The 14,286-nt window shown below is 42.1% G+C and overlaps 1 protein-coding gene across 1 annotated transcript in view; it reads right to left on the bottom strand.

Annotated features, from left to right (window-relative positions):
* Window positions 1-4,806: 4,806 nt before the first annotated feature.
* The window catches only part of NIP7 (nucleolar pre-rRNA processing protein NIP7), a 59,582-nt gene continuing 50,102 nt past the window's right edge, over window positions 4,807-14,286 (bottom strand). Inside the window, exon 5 of the mRNA XM_032424090.1 lies at window positions 4,807-5,052. Within this exon, the coding sequence (XP_032279981.1) occupies window positions 4,993-5,052 (60 nt within the window). The 3' untranslated portion in view covers window positions 4,807-4,992. The remainder of the gene's footprint in view (window positions 5,053-14,286) is intronic.

Raw genomic sequence — 14,286 nt, 5'->3', positions numbered from 1 at the left:
AGAGAGAAGGGTGGTGTCTGGCTGGCTCAGTCAGTGGAGCATGCAACTCTTGATCTTGGGGTCTTGAGTTGGAGCCCCATGTTGGGTGTAAAGATTACTTTAAAAAAAGAGTAGAAGACGTAAAAATATCTCAAATCACTGAGGAAAAGGAGGCCTTTTACAGTGTAAATAAAATCGTAAAAAAAAAACAACTAAAAACTTCTGTGCTGCAAACAATACCATTAAAGACTGAAGAGACAGGGGTGGCTCACTTGTTAAGTGTCTGCCTTCGGCTCGGGTCATGATCCCAGGGTCCTGGGATCGAGCCCCGCATCGGGCTCCCTGCTTGGCGGGAAGCCTGCTTCTCCCTCTCCCACTCCCCCTGCTTGTGTTCCTGCTCTTGCTATGTCTCTCTGTCAAATAAATAAATAAAATCTTAAAAAAAAAAAAAAAAGATTGAAGAGACAAGCCACAGACTGGTAGAAAATATATGCAAATCACATATCTGATAAAGGATTTGTATCCAGAATACATAAAGAACTTTTACAATCAACAATAAAAAGACAACCCAATTTAAAAATGCACAAAGGATCTGAGTAGACATTTCACCAAAGAAGCTCTACAAATAGCTAATAAGCATATGAAAGGATTCTCAACATCACTCTTAGGGAAATGCAACTCAAAACCATGATGAGATTCTACTTCATACTCGCTAGGATGGCCATAGTGAAAAAAGACAGACAAAACAAGTGGTGGTGAGTATTCTGAGAACCTGGAACACTCCTACACTGCTAGGGTGAATGTAAAATGGAGCATCCACTGTGGAAAACAGTTTGCAGCTCCTCACCAAGTTACACATAGAGTTACCATAGGATTTAGCAATTCCACTCCTAGGTATATACCCAAGAAAAATGAAAACTATGTGTCCACACAACAACTTGCTTACAAATGTTTATAGCAGCACTATTCATAATAGCCAAAAAGTGGAAACAACCCAAATGTCCATCAACTGATGAATGGATAAAGAAAGTATAGTGTGTCCTTAAAATGGGTTATTATTCAGCAGTAAAACAACATGCTGAAACATGGATGTACCTTGAAAACATCATGCTAAGTGAAAGAAGCCAGTCACAAAAGACCGCATGATTTAATTTATGTATGTTTAGAGACACAGAAAGTAGATTTAGTGGTTGCACAGGGCTGAGAGGGTTGGGGGACTGGGGATGACTGCCAACAGGGTAGGGGGTAAAAATGTTCTAAAATTAGTTTGCATGGTGGTTACACATCCCTGTGCCTGTACTAAAAGATATTGAATTGTACATTTTCAGTAGGTGAATTACATAGTCAGTTATATCTCAATAAAGCTATGGGTGGAAAAAACAGACAAAACTTAGATACAATGTTAGAAGTCTGGATTAGTGGTTGAAAAGGGGCAGGAAGAGGGGAAAGGAGAAATATTTTTTAAAAACATATAAAAGCTGTAATAATTCCCAAATGTGGAGCCAATGAAAGAAGGCATATAAAAAGATGTTCAAATGTTGAAGTTTTTTACAATGTAAGTGGTTCTTTTTGATAAAGATAATCTAGTACATAGACTGGATGATGTCACTGTTTTTACTTCAATCTACTGGACAAAAGGCCACTTTGAAAAATCATGTTTCCATAAACACAATTTCCTTTAGTCTAGTTTTGCCCTAGGAATTCTCCAGTTGTCTTTGGTCAAGGCCTTTATCCGATCTGTTGAAGATGAACAGCAAGGCACAGAAAGCTCCTTGGTGATTAGATTAATTGCTAATATATTTTTGAAATCAGCTTTATTAACAGTCATCCACACATAATTAAGCAGAAATTTTCTCATGGGTGAGGTTGGAGAAGTAAGCAATGGCTATGGATTAAGTGATAAATTTTTAAGTTTATTTATTTAGGTAAGTAATCTCTACACCCAATGTGGGGCCTGAACTCACAACCCCGAGATCAAGAGTCACATGCTCTTCCAACTGAGCCAGCCAGGCACCCCAAAGTGATAAATTAATAAATTCAGATCAGGGATAGCAGAAGGGGCAATTTTTTAATTTTTTAAGGCCCTAATACATTCACATCATTCAAAACTAAAAAAAAAAAAAAAAAAAGAAAAAGCTGGGGCACCTGGGTGGCTCAGTCGGTTAAGCATCTGCCTTCAGCTCAGGTCATGATCCCAGGGTCCTGGGATCGAGCCCCACATTGGTCTCCCTGCTCAACGAGGAGCCTGCTTCTCCCTCTCCTTCCTGCTTGTGCTCTCTCTATCTCTGTCTCTCTCTCTCAAATAAATAAATAAAATCAATTTTTAAAAAAGTAAACATCTCAATGAAGTCTCTTGCCCACCCTTTCTACCCACTTTCCATCCCCTTCCACTCACCCACCCCAGATAATCACTTAATACTTTTTGTGTATATCCTTCCTGAGTTTCTGTATGCAAATGCTAGTAAATATAAATATTTATGCCTAGCTTACTCACTTTTATGTAAAAAGTAGCATAGTTCTGTGTCTTGCTTTTTTTACTTAATGACACTTGGAAATGTTTAGATAGTAATACATAGAGAGCTTCCTCATTTGTTTTTACAGTTGGATAGTTTTCCATAGTTAATATTCATTGTTTGATATGAATGTTTCATAACTAGTCTCCTACTGGGAAATTTGGGTTTCCAGTCTTTGGAAATTACAAACAATGCTATAATTAATAACCTTGGTCTTACATCATTTTACATACGTAAAAGAAATGGGACTTCCAGGTCAAAAGCATACACATTTGTAGGGTTAGCAATGGTACCGATTTTTATTTTCACTGGTGATGCATGTAAATGACAGCTTCCTCACAGCCCCACAGAGCGTGTTACCAAAGTTTTTGAATTATACCAATGTGACATTTAAAAAATGCTATCACGGGGCACTCGGGTGGCTCAGTCGGTTAGGCATCTGCCTTCAGCTCAGGTCATGATCCCCACATCGGGCTCCCTGCTCAGTGGGGAGCCCGCTTCTCCCTCTCCCTCTCTGGGCGCGCTCTCTCTCTCTCTCTCAAATAAATAAATAAATAAATAAATAAATAAATAAATCTATCTTTAAAAAAATGCTATCACACTGTAGTTTTGATTTGTATTTCTCTTCTTACGGGTGAGGTTGAACATCTACACAGTTAAGATTCAGAAAGGAATTTATCAACTTTCTATCTAGATCAACTCCTGGAAAATAATCCTGATAGCCAAGAATTTCTTTTGAGTGGAGATGGTTTATTTTCCACATGCCAGGCATGAGACTACCTCAGGGGATATTCCCTCTACCTGGAATGGTCGTCTCTCATCCCGACTTCACAGAGGTCAGCCACCTCATCGTAAGTGGCTACCCATTCTAATACATAATTCTGTTTTCCTTTTCTCCATAGAACTCATGGCTACACATATTTTTCTGATTTATGTGTTGATTGATTTGTATGCCCACCATTGTAGTCCCAGTATCTTGGCACATAGTAGGTGTTTACTATCTTTTGAATAGATAAATGCCCAACTTCTGGAACGAGGGAGAAGGGGTTAAGTTTCTAAACAGAGTTTTCTGAAACTGGAATGTGGGAAAGGAATTTGGCCTTGCCCCTGGATTAAGAATGCCTATAGGCAGCCCCTAACCCTGAAACTTTATTCTTAAAGCGTTTTAACTTCATACTAAGTTTGAGCCGTGGACGTGAGACCCACCCATGGTTAAGTTCAGGTTAGGTTTGGGACACTGGGACATTTTCTTTCATCCATAATCACTGGATCAAGGTCTATAAATCAAATAGTTAAGACACAAAACACAAACAAGGTCGTAATTTGTTTCTTCCTGCCCTCTGTTTTTCTTGGCATGGAAAAACTCCAGCTTTTCCTGACTGGGGATGGGTAATGACACTGGGGGGTGATTCATTAAAAGTGGCCTGAGTAACTGGCCTTTTATTTCTTCTCATTCTTTCCCTTTATTGTCCCAACTCATGTAAGGAAGCACACTGAATAAAATAATTCTCCTGCTGATAAAGAACTTTCCCTTGACTCTTTGTTCACTTGCAGTTACATGTTCCCAGAATCAAAATCTTGGTTGTAGGGAGGCCGAAGTGGCTAAGGGTGGATGTGATGTGTATTTCTGGTAGAGAAGGAAGGCGAAGAGTCCTGGCTTATGGAAGCCCCTTCTTTTGCCTCCTTTTCTTAACAAAGTTGCCTATTTTATTAGGAAATTGTTCCAGTCCCCAGGGAACCTGGCAGGAGTTAGGTATGGCTGTGGGTAAGTCTGAGAACCTTAGTTCCCCATCTCTAAATTGGATGTCACAATATCAATACTTTCCTCTCAAATGAGTGCCATTAATGTCAACCATTCCTAAGGCCAGAAGAGAGAAGAGGAACTGGTAACAACAAAAAATATCCAATTTAATAGTACACATAGATCATGATATTAAGAGAAATCACAGAGTATACTATGTTCATCTTTTACATTATACACTTCTATTTTATTTGAAATGTTTTTATATTTTTTAAATAAAAGATAAATTTTAAAATATGTATAAAAAAAAAAGCTGGACAATAAGAGGCCAAAAGGCTAACAACAGCTATCTCCGGGCGGAGGGCTTGGAGTGGATTTTTGTTCTCATCTTTATCCATCTCTACAACTTTTTAGTTCTTTTCACAGATTGTGTATACTTTTGTGATTAAAAATAAATAATAATAAAATGTTGTTATATTTAAGTTGGTTTGTGTGCCCCAACCTCCTGTACCTTTCTGTGGAAACGGAACAATTTATTTTCCAAGAGGTGGGCATAGAAGGACACGAGTGGGACTATGATCCGGGTCAGGGTGAGGCAGTGGAAAAATACCAGTGATGCCTCACCCTCAGCATGGTTCTGGTGAAGGCCACTATGAAGTCACCCCCTCCTTCGGTTTCTTTTAACCCCCCTCCACGTGAAATAATCCCAGTTCCTCTCACCTGCTGTTGTAAATCTGTTGTAAATCCCGGAGCCTGCTCCTAGCGCACCACAGTCTCTGCGGATTCCCGAGGTAACCAGCTCCTCCGTGGGGGAGGCATCTAGGAAGGGGAGAGTGAGAAGATGAATCTGTGGGTCTCTGATGTTCTAAATTGGTGGTTCTTGCTGACTTTTGAGAAGGGGCCTCAATAGACAGCATGCCTCCTCCCTACTCAGGCTCTGGGTCGGTTAGGGGTCTAGGTAGTCAGAAGACGGATTACCTTCTACTAGGGCTACATGTTAGGTTGGAGAATGTGACTCAGGGCGTGAGCCCAATAGGCTTCCTTGTATTCTAATTAAACAGACTTTCCTATCAATCCCAGGTCGCAGTGGACCAGGCTGCCCTCCCTGTGTGGAGTGAGACGAGAACCTGTGCGCCCTCCCAGGATCATGGTCCTAAAAGACCAGGGAGAGGAAGACACGACTCATGCCCAGTTTCTCCTGATGTTCTTCCTTCTCGAAGTGCAGAAGGAGAAAGGGGGAAAGAGGGGCCTAGAGCATGACCATTGATGGCCCTCTACAGAAAGGAAATATCTGGAGCGGGAAGAAAGCATTTTCCTCTCCAAAGGTTCTTACTATGTCTTGGATTATAGAACACTTTGAGGATATGAAGCAAGGTGCACATACGTGCCGGACTTTGATATTAGTGGTTTATATCTGCCTGTCTTTCCCTTTCTTCTAGAACCCCCATTTTCCTCTAAGGACTGTTCTATCCTAATCTCCGCGAAGCCAGCCCGGCTGTCAATCAGTATGCCCCACCTCCCCGTGCTCACAGGTGAGGCATGTGATCCAATCTATCCAATCAGAGAAGCTCATTTCCCTGGCCCGGCTGTTTCAGGAACCTGCACTTGAATTAAAGCAGCAAAATAGGGAAAGAGAACTAAGAGAGGGTACGGGGAAGACCCCCTTTTTATTCAGAGAATACTAAACTGGAAAAAAGTAAAGCTTGAGGCTCTCCAGGGCCATTTTGTCTGCCTAGTTGAAAGAGTCTCAAGAATAGAGCCCAACAAAATGGAAAGGTGTCTTCAGGACATCGTTAAATCCTTGAATCTGGTCGTAAATGAAAAACCTAAACATAAACGAGCCACTTAATTTCCTTTTATCTTTCCCCCTCAAGCTACGTTTCTGTTCTTTGTTTTGTTTTTTTTTTTTTTTTTTTTAAGATTTTATTTATTTGCGAGATAGACAATGAGAGACAGAGAGCATGAGAGGGAGGAGGGTCAGAGGGAGAAGCAGACTCCCCGCTGAGCAGGGAGCCCGATGTGGGACTCGATCCTGGGACTCCAGGATCATGACCTGAGCTGAAGGCAGTCGCTTAACCAACTGAGCCACCCAGGCGCCCAAGAGCTTACATTTTATTAAGCATTTACTCTAGGCTAGAGGTTACACTAAATACTTTACATGCATTATAACCACTCTAGGTGGCGGGTGCTATCTTTATTCCCATTTTGCAGATGGTAACACTGAGACTGAGAGGAATTAGGCACTCACAAGAGAGTCCCCCAGCTCCACAGCTTGTGGAGCCAGATTCCATATCAGGGAAGTCTGAATCCCGCACTTCCTAACCACCATGTCCCTCCTGTTTAGCGAAGGACCTGGGTTAGAATAAAACTTCTCGCACTTGCTGGTTGAGTGACTTTGAGTAAAATCAGCTTCTCTGAGTTTGTTGCCTCACCTGAGAAATTCAGATATTATATTACATAACTTAATCTCTTTCAACTCCAACATTTCAAAAAAATTTTCAAAAGTTTCAGGAATTAAAAAAAAATCCCCAACTCCAACTCCGCAAATGAAGATTTGTACTGCTGGCCTGTGCTTTTCCCCTCAAGACCATATAGATTTGTTTTCCCATGGATTTAGGATCAAAGGGCTCCTTCGGGTTATGTATTCCTTTGAAATGAATTCAAAGGCATGCATTTTCCAAGTGCAGGGGGGATCTGGAAAGCCTTCATCCTAGCTGAGTGAATCAGCATCCAGGGAGCACAGGTGACAAGACCTGACCCATCCCTTCACTGTCTGATAAGCCCAAAGGTCACAGCTCTGAACTTGACCCCACTTCTCCTTCTTCCTGCCCCTTTTGTGGGTTTTCTGATAAGGTGCCCTAAGTCAGCTGTGACACTGTTTTCTCTCTCTGCAAACATAGTCCCCAGGGCGTGCACTCTGCCTGTGAGCTCCCCAGCTGCTTCCAGCTCTCCCTTTGCCCACAGCCCTTTAATTGCTGCATTCCAACAAATTAGCCATGTGACAGAAGATTATTTTTAACTTCAATAGAGCAGCTCCCTCTCTTTTAATATATCATGCTTGGCCCACATTCCCTCGGTGAAAAGGGCACCATCGGCTACTTCTGAGAACTTTTAATTACTCCAATTGTTTGCAAACCTCTTAGAAGCTTAGGAAAAAAAAAATACATTTCTTTCTCCTTTCCCAGTTTTCCCATTTCTTATTTAATGGGAGCTGAGGCTGAGTCCAACCTGGGGACTTACCAGCTTCAACAGGTCTCCCTAAATCCCCTCCAGCCCCCTCCCACCTGTTCTCCACAGGACTTTTTTTTAAAGTGCAAATCCACTGGGAGGATGAAGGGTGGGCAAGTTCCAGAGTGACAGGGACTCCCCTCCCCCAATGCCACAGAGAGCCCGGAAGATAGCAGGAATGGAGGTAGGGCTGGTGGCCCCGGGAAGACTGAGTGCTCAGCACCTCCTAGATCTTGGGATCCTCCAAGAGGGTCCTGATGATTGAGCTTGAGCTTGAGTCTGAGCCTTCCAATTTTGAGTAAACCACACAGAACAATAAGCATCTCAATGGCCATCACATGGACCAAAGGCCCATCTCCAGTTTTTCTGAATGTCCTAAGCCCCAGATATTTCTCTAATCTCAGGAAGCCAAGTGGGCTGTGTGGCCAAAAATGATTGGGATTATATTACCCACCTCCACTTAGAAAGGTAGAGATTGAGTTGCATTTAAGTTTGAGTCCCCTCGCCCCCGCCGCAAATTGAGAAATGCGTAATTTCTTATATGTGAGTTTTGCAAAGTAGTTCAAACAGGTTCTATCAGTATGGGATCATTACAGCCATTTGCTATGCTATATGTATTTTGACACACAGTGAATTATAAAAAGATAGGTGTGTGTGTATGTGTGTGTGCGAGAGAAAGAGAGAGAGAGAGAGGGAGAGAGAATGGTGTAGTCGTGTGTTGTAAAAGGGAAGAAAAAGCATTCTGGGCAGTGGGAATAGCATATATGTTAGCTGTTGGGTGGGAAAAAGCATTGTGTTTGGGGAATTAAAAAAAGGCCAGTGTGACTGGGATCTACACAGAGTAACACATTATGCTCCCAGAGCCCAGTCCTCTCAAGTTTTTAAAATTGAGGTATATTTTACATAAAATAAAACACTAACATTTTAGTGTATAGGTCAGTGAGTTTTGACAACTGCAAACACTGCTACCCAAATCAATATTCAGATTTTCCGTATCTTCAGAAAGTTCCCTGGTGCCCCTATCCAGTCAATGCCCCCAACCTCAGGCGGCTGTTGTTCTGATTTCTATCACCATAGGTTCAACTTGTTTGTCCTTGCCTTGTCATCATATAAATGGGATCATACAGTATGTACTTTTTGTGTCTGTACTTCGTTCTACAATACGTCATCTGTATTGTCCCAACAGTTCCAATCTCTATGGCGTTTTTCTGTTGGATTTGCAGGAATTTGTGAGTTTGAGCCCCATGTAGGGTATAGAGCTTACTTAAAAAATATATATTTAAGGGCGCCTGGGTGGCTCAGTTGGTTAAGCGACTGCCTTCGGCTCAGGTCGTGATCCTGGAGTCCCAGGATCGAGTTCCACATCGGGCTCCCTGCTCAGCAGGGAGTCTGCTTCTCCCTCTGACCCTCCTCCCTCTCATGCTCTCTGTCTCTCATTCTCTCTCTCGCAAATAAATAAAATCTTAAAAAAAAAAATTTAAAAAAAAAAGAAAAAAATATATATTTAAAAAAAAAACAGAATAAAATCTCTTCCCTCATGGAGCTTCCATTCTAGTGACGGGGTGGAAGAAAAAAATAAACAAATAAAAAATGTATTTGTATAGTGTGCTATCATTAATGTAAAATGGAAGAATAAAAGCTGGGGAAGAAAACATAAATGTATTCTTTTATTTCTATTTATTTAATTTTTAATTTTTTAATTTTTAATTTAATTTTATATTTTTAAAATTTTATTTATTTGTCAGAGAGAGAGAGAGAGAGAGTGCGCACAAGCAGGGGGAAGGGCAGAGGGAGACGCAGACTCCTCACTGAGCAGGGAGCCCGATGTGGGGACTCACCTCCAGGACCCTGGGATCATGACCTGAGCCAAAGGCAGACGCTTAACTGACTGAGCCACCTAGGCATCCCTATTTTTATTTTTTTAAAGCTTTTTTTTTAAAAGTAATCTCTATACCCAACAAGACGGGGTTCAAACTCACGACCCCAAGATCAAGAGCCACAGGATCCACTGACTGAGCCAGCCAGGTGCCCCATAAATGTGTTCTTTTAAAGCTGCATAAAATACCTATCTCAGAGAAGACACACCAGAAACTGGTAGCCCTGAGGCAGGGAGCTGGGCAGCTGGGAGAACCGCAGGCAGAAGAACAAAGTCACCTTCTGCTCTGTGTATCTTCTGAATTTATAAATGATTGAATGTGTTATCTAATCCAGAATTAATGGATACAATGACAATAGTTTTGTTAAGTTGGAAGAAACGTTTGGCAGTATCGCCAAGCACCTGGGCCCTGAAGTTGTGGGAAATGCCTCCCGGCGTTTTAATCAGGGCCGGAGGAAAGGGCAGGCTCCCAGCTGTCACTCACGGCAGTCATGAACCAAGTCATACCATCACTCCGGGGAGATAAAAGAGCCACTGAGAGGACAGAAGGAAACACAATCAGTCTTGAGTCTCATACGTTTCAAGGGTAGTTATGAAAGGCGTAGACAGCTCCTTCCTAAATGTGAATTAATGTCAAAAGAGAATCATTTCAGGAAGTGTTGAGTTCCTCTCTTCAAACTTTTTGGGACCATCCCACTCTGGTATGAATCACATAGACCCAAGTTCATTCACAGGGAACATCTGTGTGGGGGGAAGTGGGGGAGCACAAAAAAGAGACCATCTGACACTGAACTTGGATACCTATTGTCTTTTTTCCCAGCTTCCCTCGGGATGTCCATTTGTTTGGTTGTATGGGAAGGAAGGTCTTTAAAATGCTTATATGGCTATTATTTGAGTTTATTCATTTAATATGTGAAAATGGCAATTTGGAAGAGGAGCATGATTGAAATCCACATTCTTTGTGAATGTTTGCATTCCAGAAGTTTTGCAGAGTTGTTGGAAAGTGGCTTTGTGATTTCTCTCTCCTTGTGGCCTCTAGTCAACCAAGATGATAAAAAACAGGGGTGCCGGGCTGGCTCAGTCAGTGGAGCCTGTGACTCTCCATCTTGGGGGTGTGAGTTTGAGCCCCACATTGGGTGTAGAGATTACTTGAAAATAAAATCTTTAAACCAAACAATCAGGGGAGCCTGAGTGGCTCAGTAGATTAAGCGTCTGACTCTTGGTTTCAGCTCAGGTCATGATCTCAGGGTGGTGAGATCAAGGCCCCCCTCATCTACTTGAGATTCTCTCCTTCTCCTCTGCTCCTCCCCCCATGCATGCTCTCTCTCTCTCAAATAAAGAAATAAAGTATTTAAAAAACAAACAAACAAAAAACAAAATAATAAAAAATGTTTGGCTTTGAATATCAAGATTATAATTATTTATCTTATCTCAATAAATTACCTCTTTCAAAATCCTACCATTATTTTTCCTATATTTTTATTAACTTTTAATTGCTATTAATTTAGGAATACATTCTTCTTCTTCTTTTTTTTTTTTAAATAGAATGTTGCAGGGGCGCTTGGGTGGGTCAGTCGTTAAGCGTCTGCCTTCGGCTCAGGTCATGATCCCAGGGTCCTGGGATCGAGCCCCGCATCGGGCTCCCTGCTCTGCGGGAAGCCTGCTTCTCCCTCTCCCACTCCCCCTGCTTGTATTCCCTCTCTCGCTGTGTCTCTCTCTGTCAAATAAATAAATAAAATCTTTAAAAAAAAAAAACCAGAATGTTGCAGGTAAACTTTTGGTTCTCTTTAGTCATTTTCCATAATGCTAATTTAATTGGCCTCGAGTGTGGTTGGCAAATAATTACTTTAACATAGTGATTCTAATATGCAGCAAAGTATGAGAATCACTTGTCTAACTGATATAGGACCCCAATGTTCTTGGAAACTCAATACTAGAAATGATGGGAAATACATATTTAAAAAATATAATAAATGGTTTTCCTTCTTTAAGTGAAAGGTAAGATTTGCCTTTCAAGACGGATTGCATTTTAGGGACGCCTGGGTGGCTCAGTCGTTAAGCGTCTGCCTTCGGCTCAGGTCATGATCCCAGAGTCCTGGGATCGAGCCCCGCATCGGGCTCCCTGCTCTGCGGGAAGCCTGCTTCTCCCTCTCCCACTCCCTCTGCTTGTGCTCTCTCTCTCTGACAAATAAATAAAATCTTTAAAAAAAAAAAAAAAAAAAGACGGATTGCATTTTAGCAAAAATGCATCAGTGAACTTTTGGATTGTGCAAATAAAAAGCCAATATGCAATCCTAGAATGGAGCCTGGGGACAACAAGACCCTAAACTCACCATATAAAAGTTGTTATTGTTGTGGGCATGTTGCATCTCTGTAGAGTATTAAGATATGGCTGGAGACTGGGGATTGAAGAAGAACTGATTGAAGAAGTTTCTTGGCTAGAGAAAGAGAGGGCCATAAAAAAGACCCCGGTGAAAGAGTCAGGCTGAGACTCTTGAGGACTGTGTTGTCCAACATGGTAGCCACCAACCACATGTGGTTATTTAATTCTAAATTTAAGTGAATTGAAATGAAATCAAATTTTTTTTTTAAGATTTTATTTATTTGACAGAGAGAGACCCAGCGAGAGAGGGAACACAAGCAGGGGCAGTGGGAGAGGGAGAAGCAGGCTTCCCGCTGAGCAGGGAGCCCGATGCGGGACTCGATCCCAGGACCCTGGGATCATGACCTGAGCCGAAGGCAGACGCTTAACGACTGAGCCACCCAGGTGGCCCGAAATGAAATAAAATTAAAAGTTCAGTTCCTCAGTCATAGTAGCCACATTTCAGGTGCTCAATAGCCACATGTAACCAGTGGCTACCATATTGGGTGCAAATATAGAACACTTCCCTCATGAAAGAAAGTTCTATGGGACCGTGCTACTCTAGAAATCATTTTACATGGTCTTACCTAGTAGCTAGTTTTAAATTTTTCATTCACGAAGTGTAATTACTTGCTTTACTACCAAGCCGTCAACAAAGTTTTAAAATAATAGTAACAGCTAATATTCATTGAATACTTATGTATTGGTCAGTTTTCCTGGTTGCAGACAACAGGTTTCACTCTTGTTAATTTAAGCACAAAGAGATTTACTGAAGGGTATGGCTAGCTCACAGAATCATTTGGAAAGTTAAGAAATACACTCTGGGTTAAACATCCAGGAATGACTTCCAAAATTATACTGCAGAACTGGGTTGACAAGCAAGCCCTAGCCTCTGCCACCATCCAGAAGATTCAGAACTGCTAAGCTGCCACCAACAGCTGCTGGCTCCAGAATCATGTTGCCTTTGCCGTCATCAGCACCAGCAAAATGAATGCTTCTTCACACCTGCCTCTCCCTGCATAGGGTTCACAGTTTTAAAGTCTCACACAAATGGCATCTAAATCACAAACAGAATCGGAGCAGCACGGGAGTTTGAGAAATGTAGTAAGTGTTTAGCTTTCTATTTCCTGCAGTTCAGAAAGCAAGGTAGAAAGGGGCTGGAATGGATTTTGAGAGAACCAGTCTAAAGTATCTGTCACGACTTGCCATGTGCCAAGTCTGGTAAACATGCCCAATCTCATTTCATTCTTACAAGAATTCGGTGGGGAAGGCCCTGTAATTATCCCCATTTGACAGATGAAGACACTACAGTAAATGGTGGGACTCACAGTATGAACTTAGTTGTGCTTTTGGAAGTTAAAGGAGCCCTCTGTCCACTCTTGGAAAGAACTTAAGGGAAGCAGGGAAAGGACAGCCACCTGAAGAGGCCAGGATGGAAGATGACAACCCATGAGAATAAAGCAGCAGTCCCAAGGTGACAAAAGGACAGCCAGAATGAATCTGAGAACTCAGGAGTGGTGCCAGATTCATGCCAGATTCCAGAGTCCCTACTCTCTCCGCAAAGTCCATGCTGCCCCCAATGGGAAGAACCAGAACTTACACACAAATGACAAAGACTGAGAAGACTTCTCTGGTTTCGACGGTCCCAGTTGCATCTGTGACACAGAACAGAATGCAAAAGTAAAGAACTCAGCAGGGAAGGCTTCCAGAAGGAGGTGCGTTTTCAGTCAGTTTTAGAGGAGAGAAGTGTTAGCTTACCCTACTGCAGTCAGAAGGCAGAGGGTTTCAGATGAAAGAACTCCTATGTCTCATGCCAAGACTCAGGGCTGAAACGGACCAGCCACTGCAGCATACCAAAGCAATGTCCTTGACTAAGGAGGAAGGAGGGGGGTCAGTGTTTAGCAGAAAACAGTAAATAATCTGGTGGGGAAGGGAATTGATTGCAGGATAAAATCACGTGAAACCCATCCCATGATTATAGTTATATTAAAATATTAATAAAGTATGGATTGAAATTCAATTTGGAACAAAACTAAAATCTCAGGGAGTGGAACTCAGAAATTTTTTCTTTTTCTTTTCTTTTCTTTTATTCATTTATTTGGGAACGAGCACAAGTGGGGTAAGGAGCAGAGGGAGAAGCAGACTCGAGCGGGGTGAGGGGCAGAGAGAGAAAGAGAAGCGGACTTTCTGCTGAGCAGAGAGCCCAATTCAGGGCTCTATCCTGGGACTCAAGGATCACGACCTGAGCCGAAGGCAGACACTTAACCAACTGAGCCACCCAGGTGCCCTAAGAACCCAGAAATTTTCTAACAAACACTCCAAGTTGATTTGTCTTGATTTGCCTGTCACAAGGGCTGTTCCCAGTCCCAGTTCTCCTTCCCTGTGAAAAAACCCAAGCTTCTGGTGCCGGAGGTCTGGTGCCCCTTTGCCACCTCATTCTTCCTTGAAGACATTCTAGTAGGATCACAAGATAACCATGTCAGGGGGAAGAATAAATCTCAAGGAAATGGGTCGCTTGGTGCTGAGAGCTTCAGGTAATTTGAGAAAGCAGTGTCAACATCTCAGAAATGTGGTAGCTATGTGTGAT

This window comes from Phoca vitulina, unplaced genomic scaffold (assembly GCF_004348235.1).
Source record: "Phoca vitulina isolate PV1807 unplaced genomic scaffold, GSC_HSeal_1.0 scaffold30, whole genome shotgun sequence".
Lineage (NCBI taxonomy): Eukaryota > Metazoa > Chordata > Mammalia > Carnivora > Phocidae > Phoca > Phoca vitulina.
The sequence above is the reverse complement of the archived record's forward strand: the minus strand, read 5'-3'. Positions and strand labels throughout refer to the sequence as shown.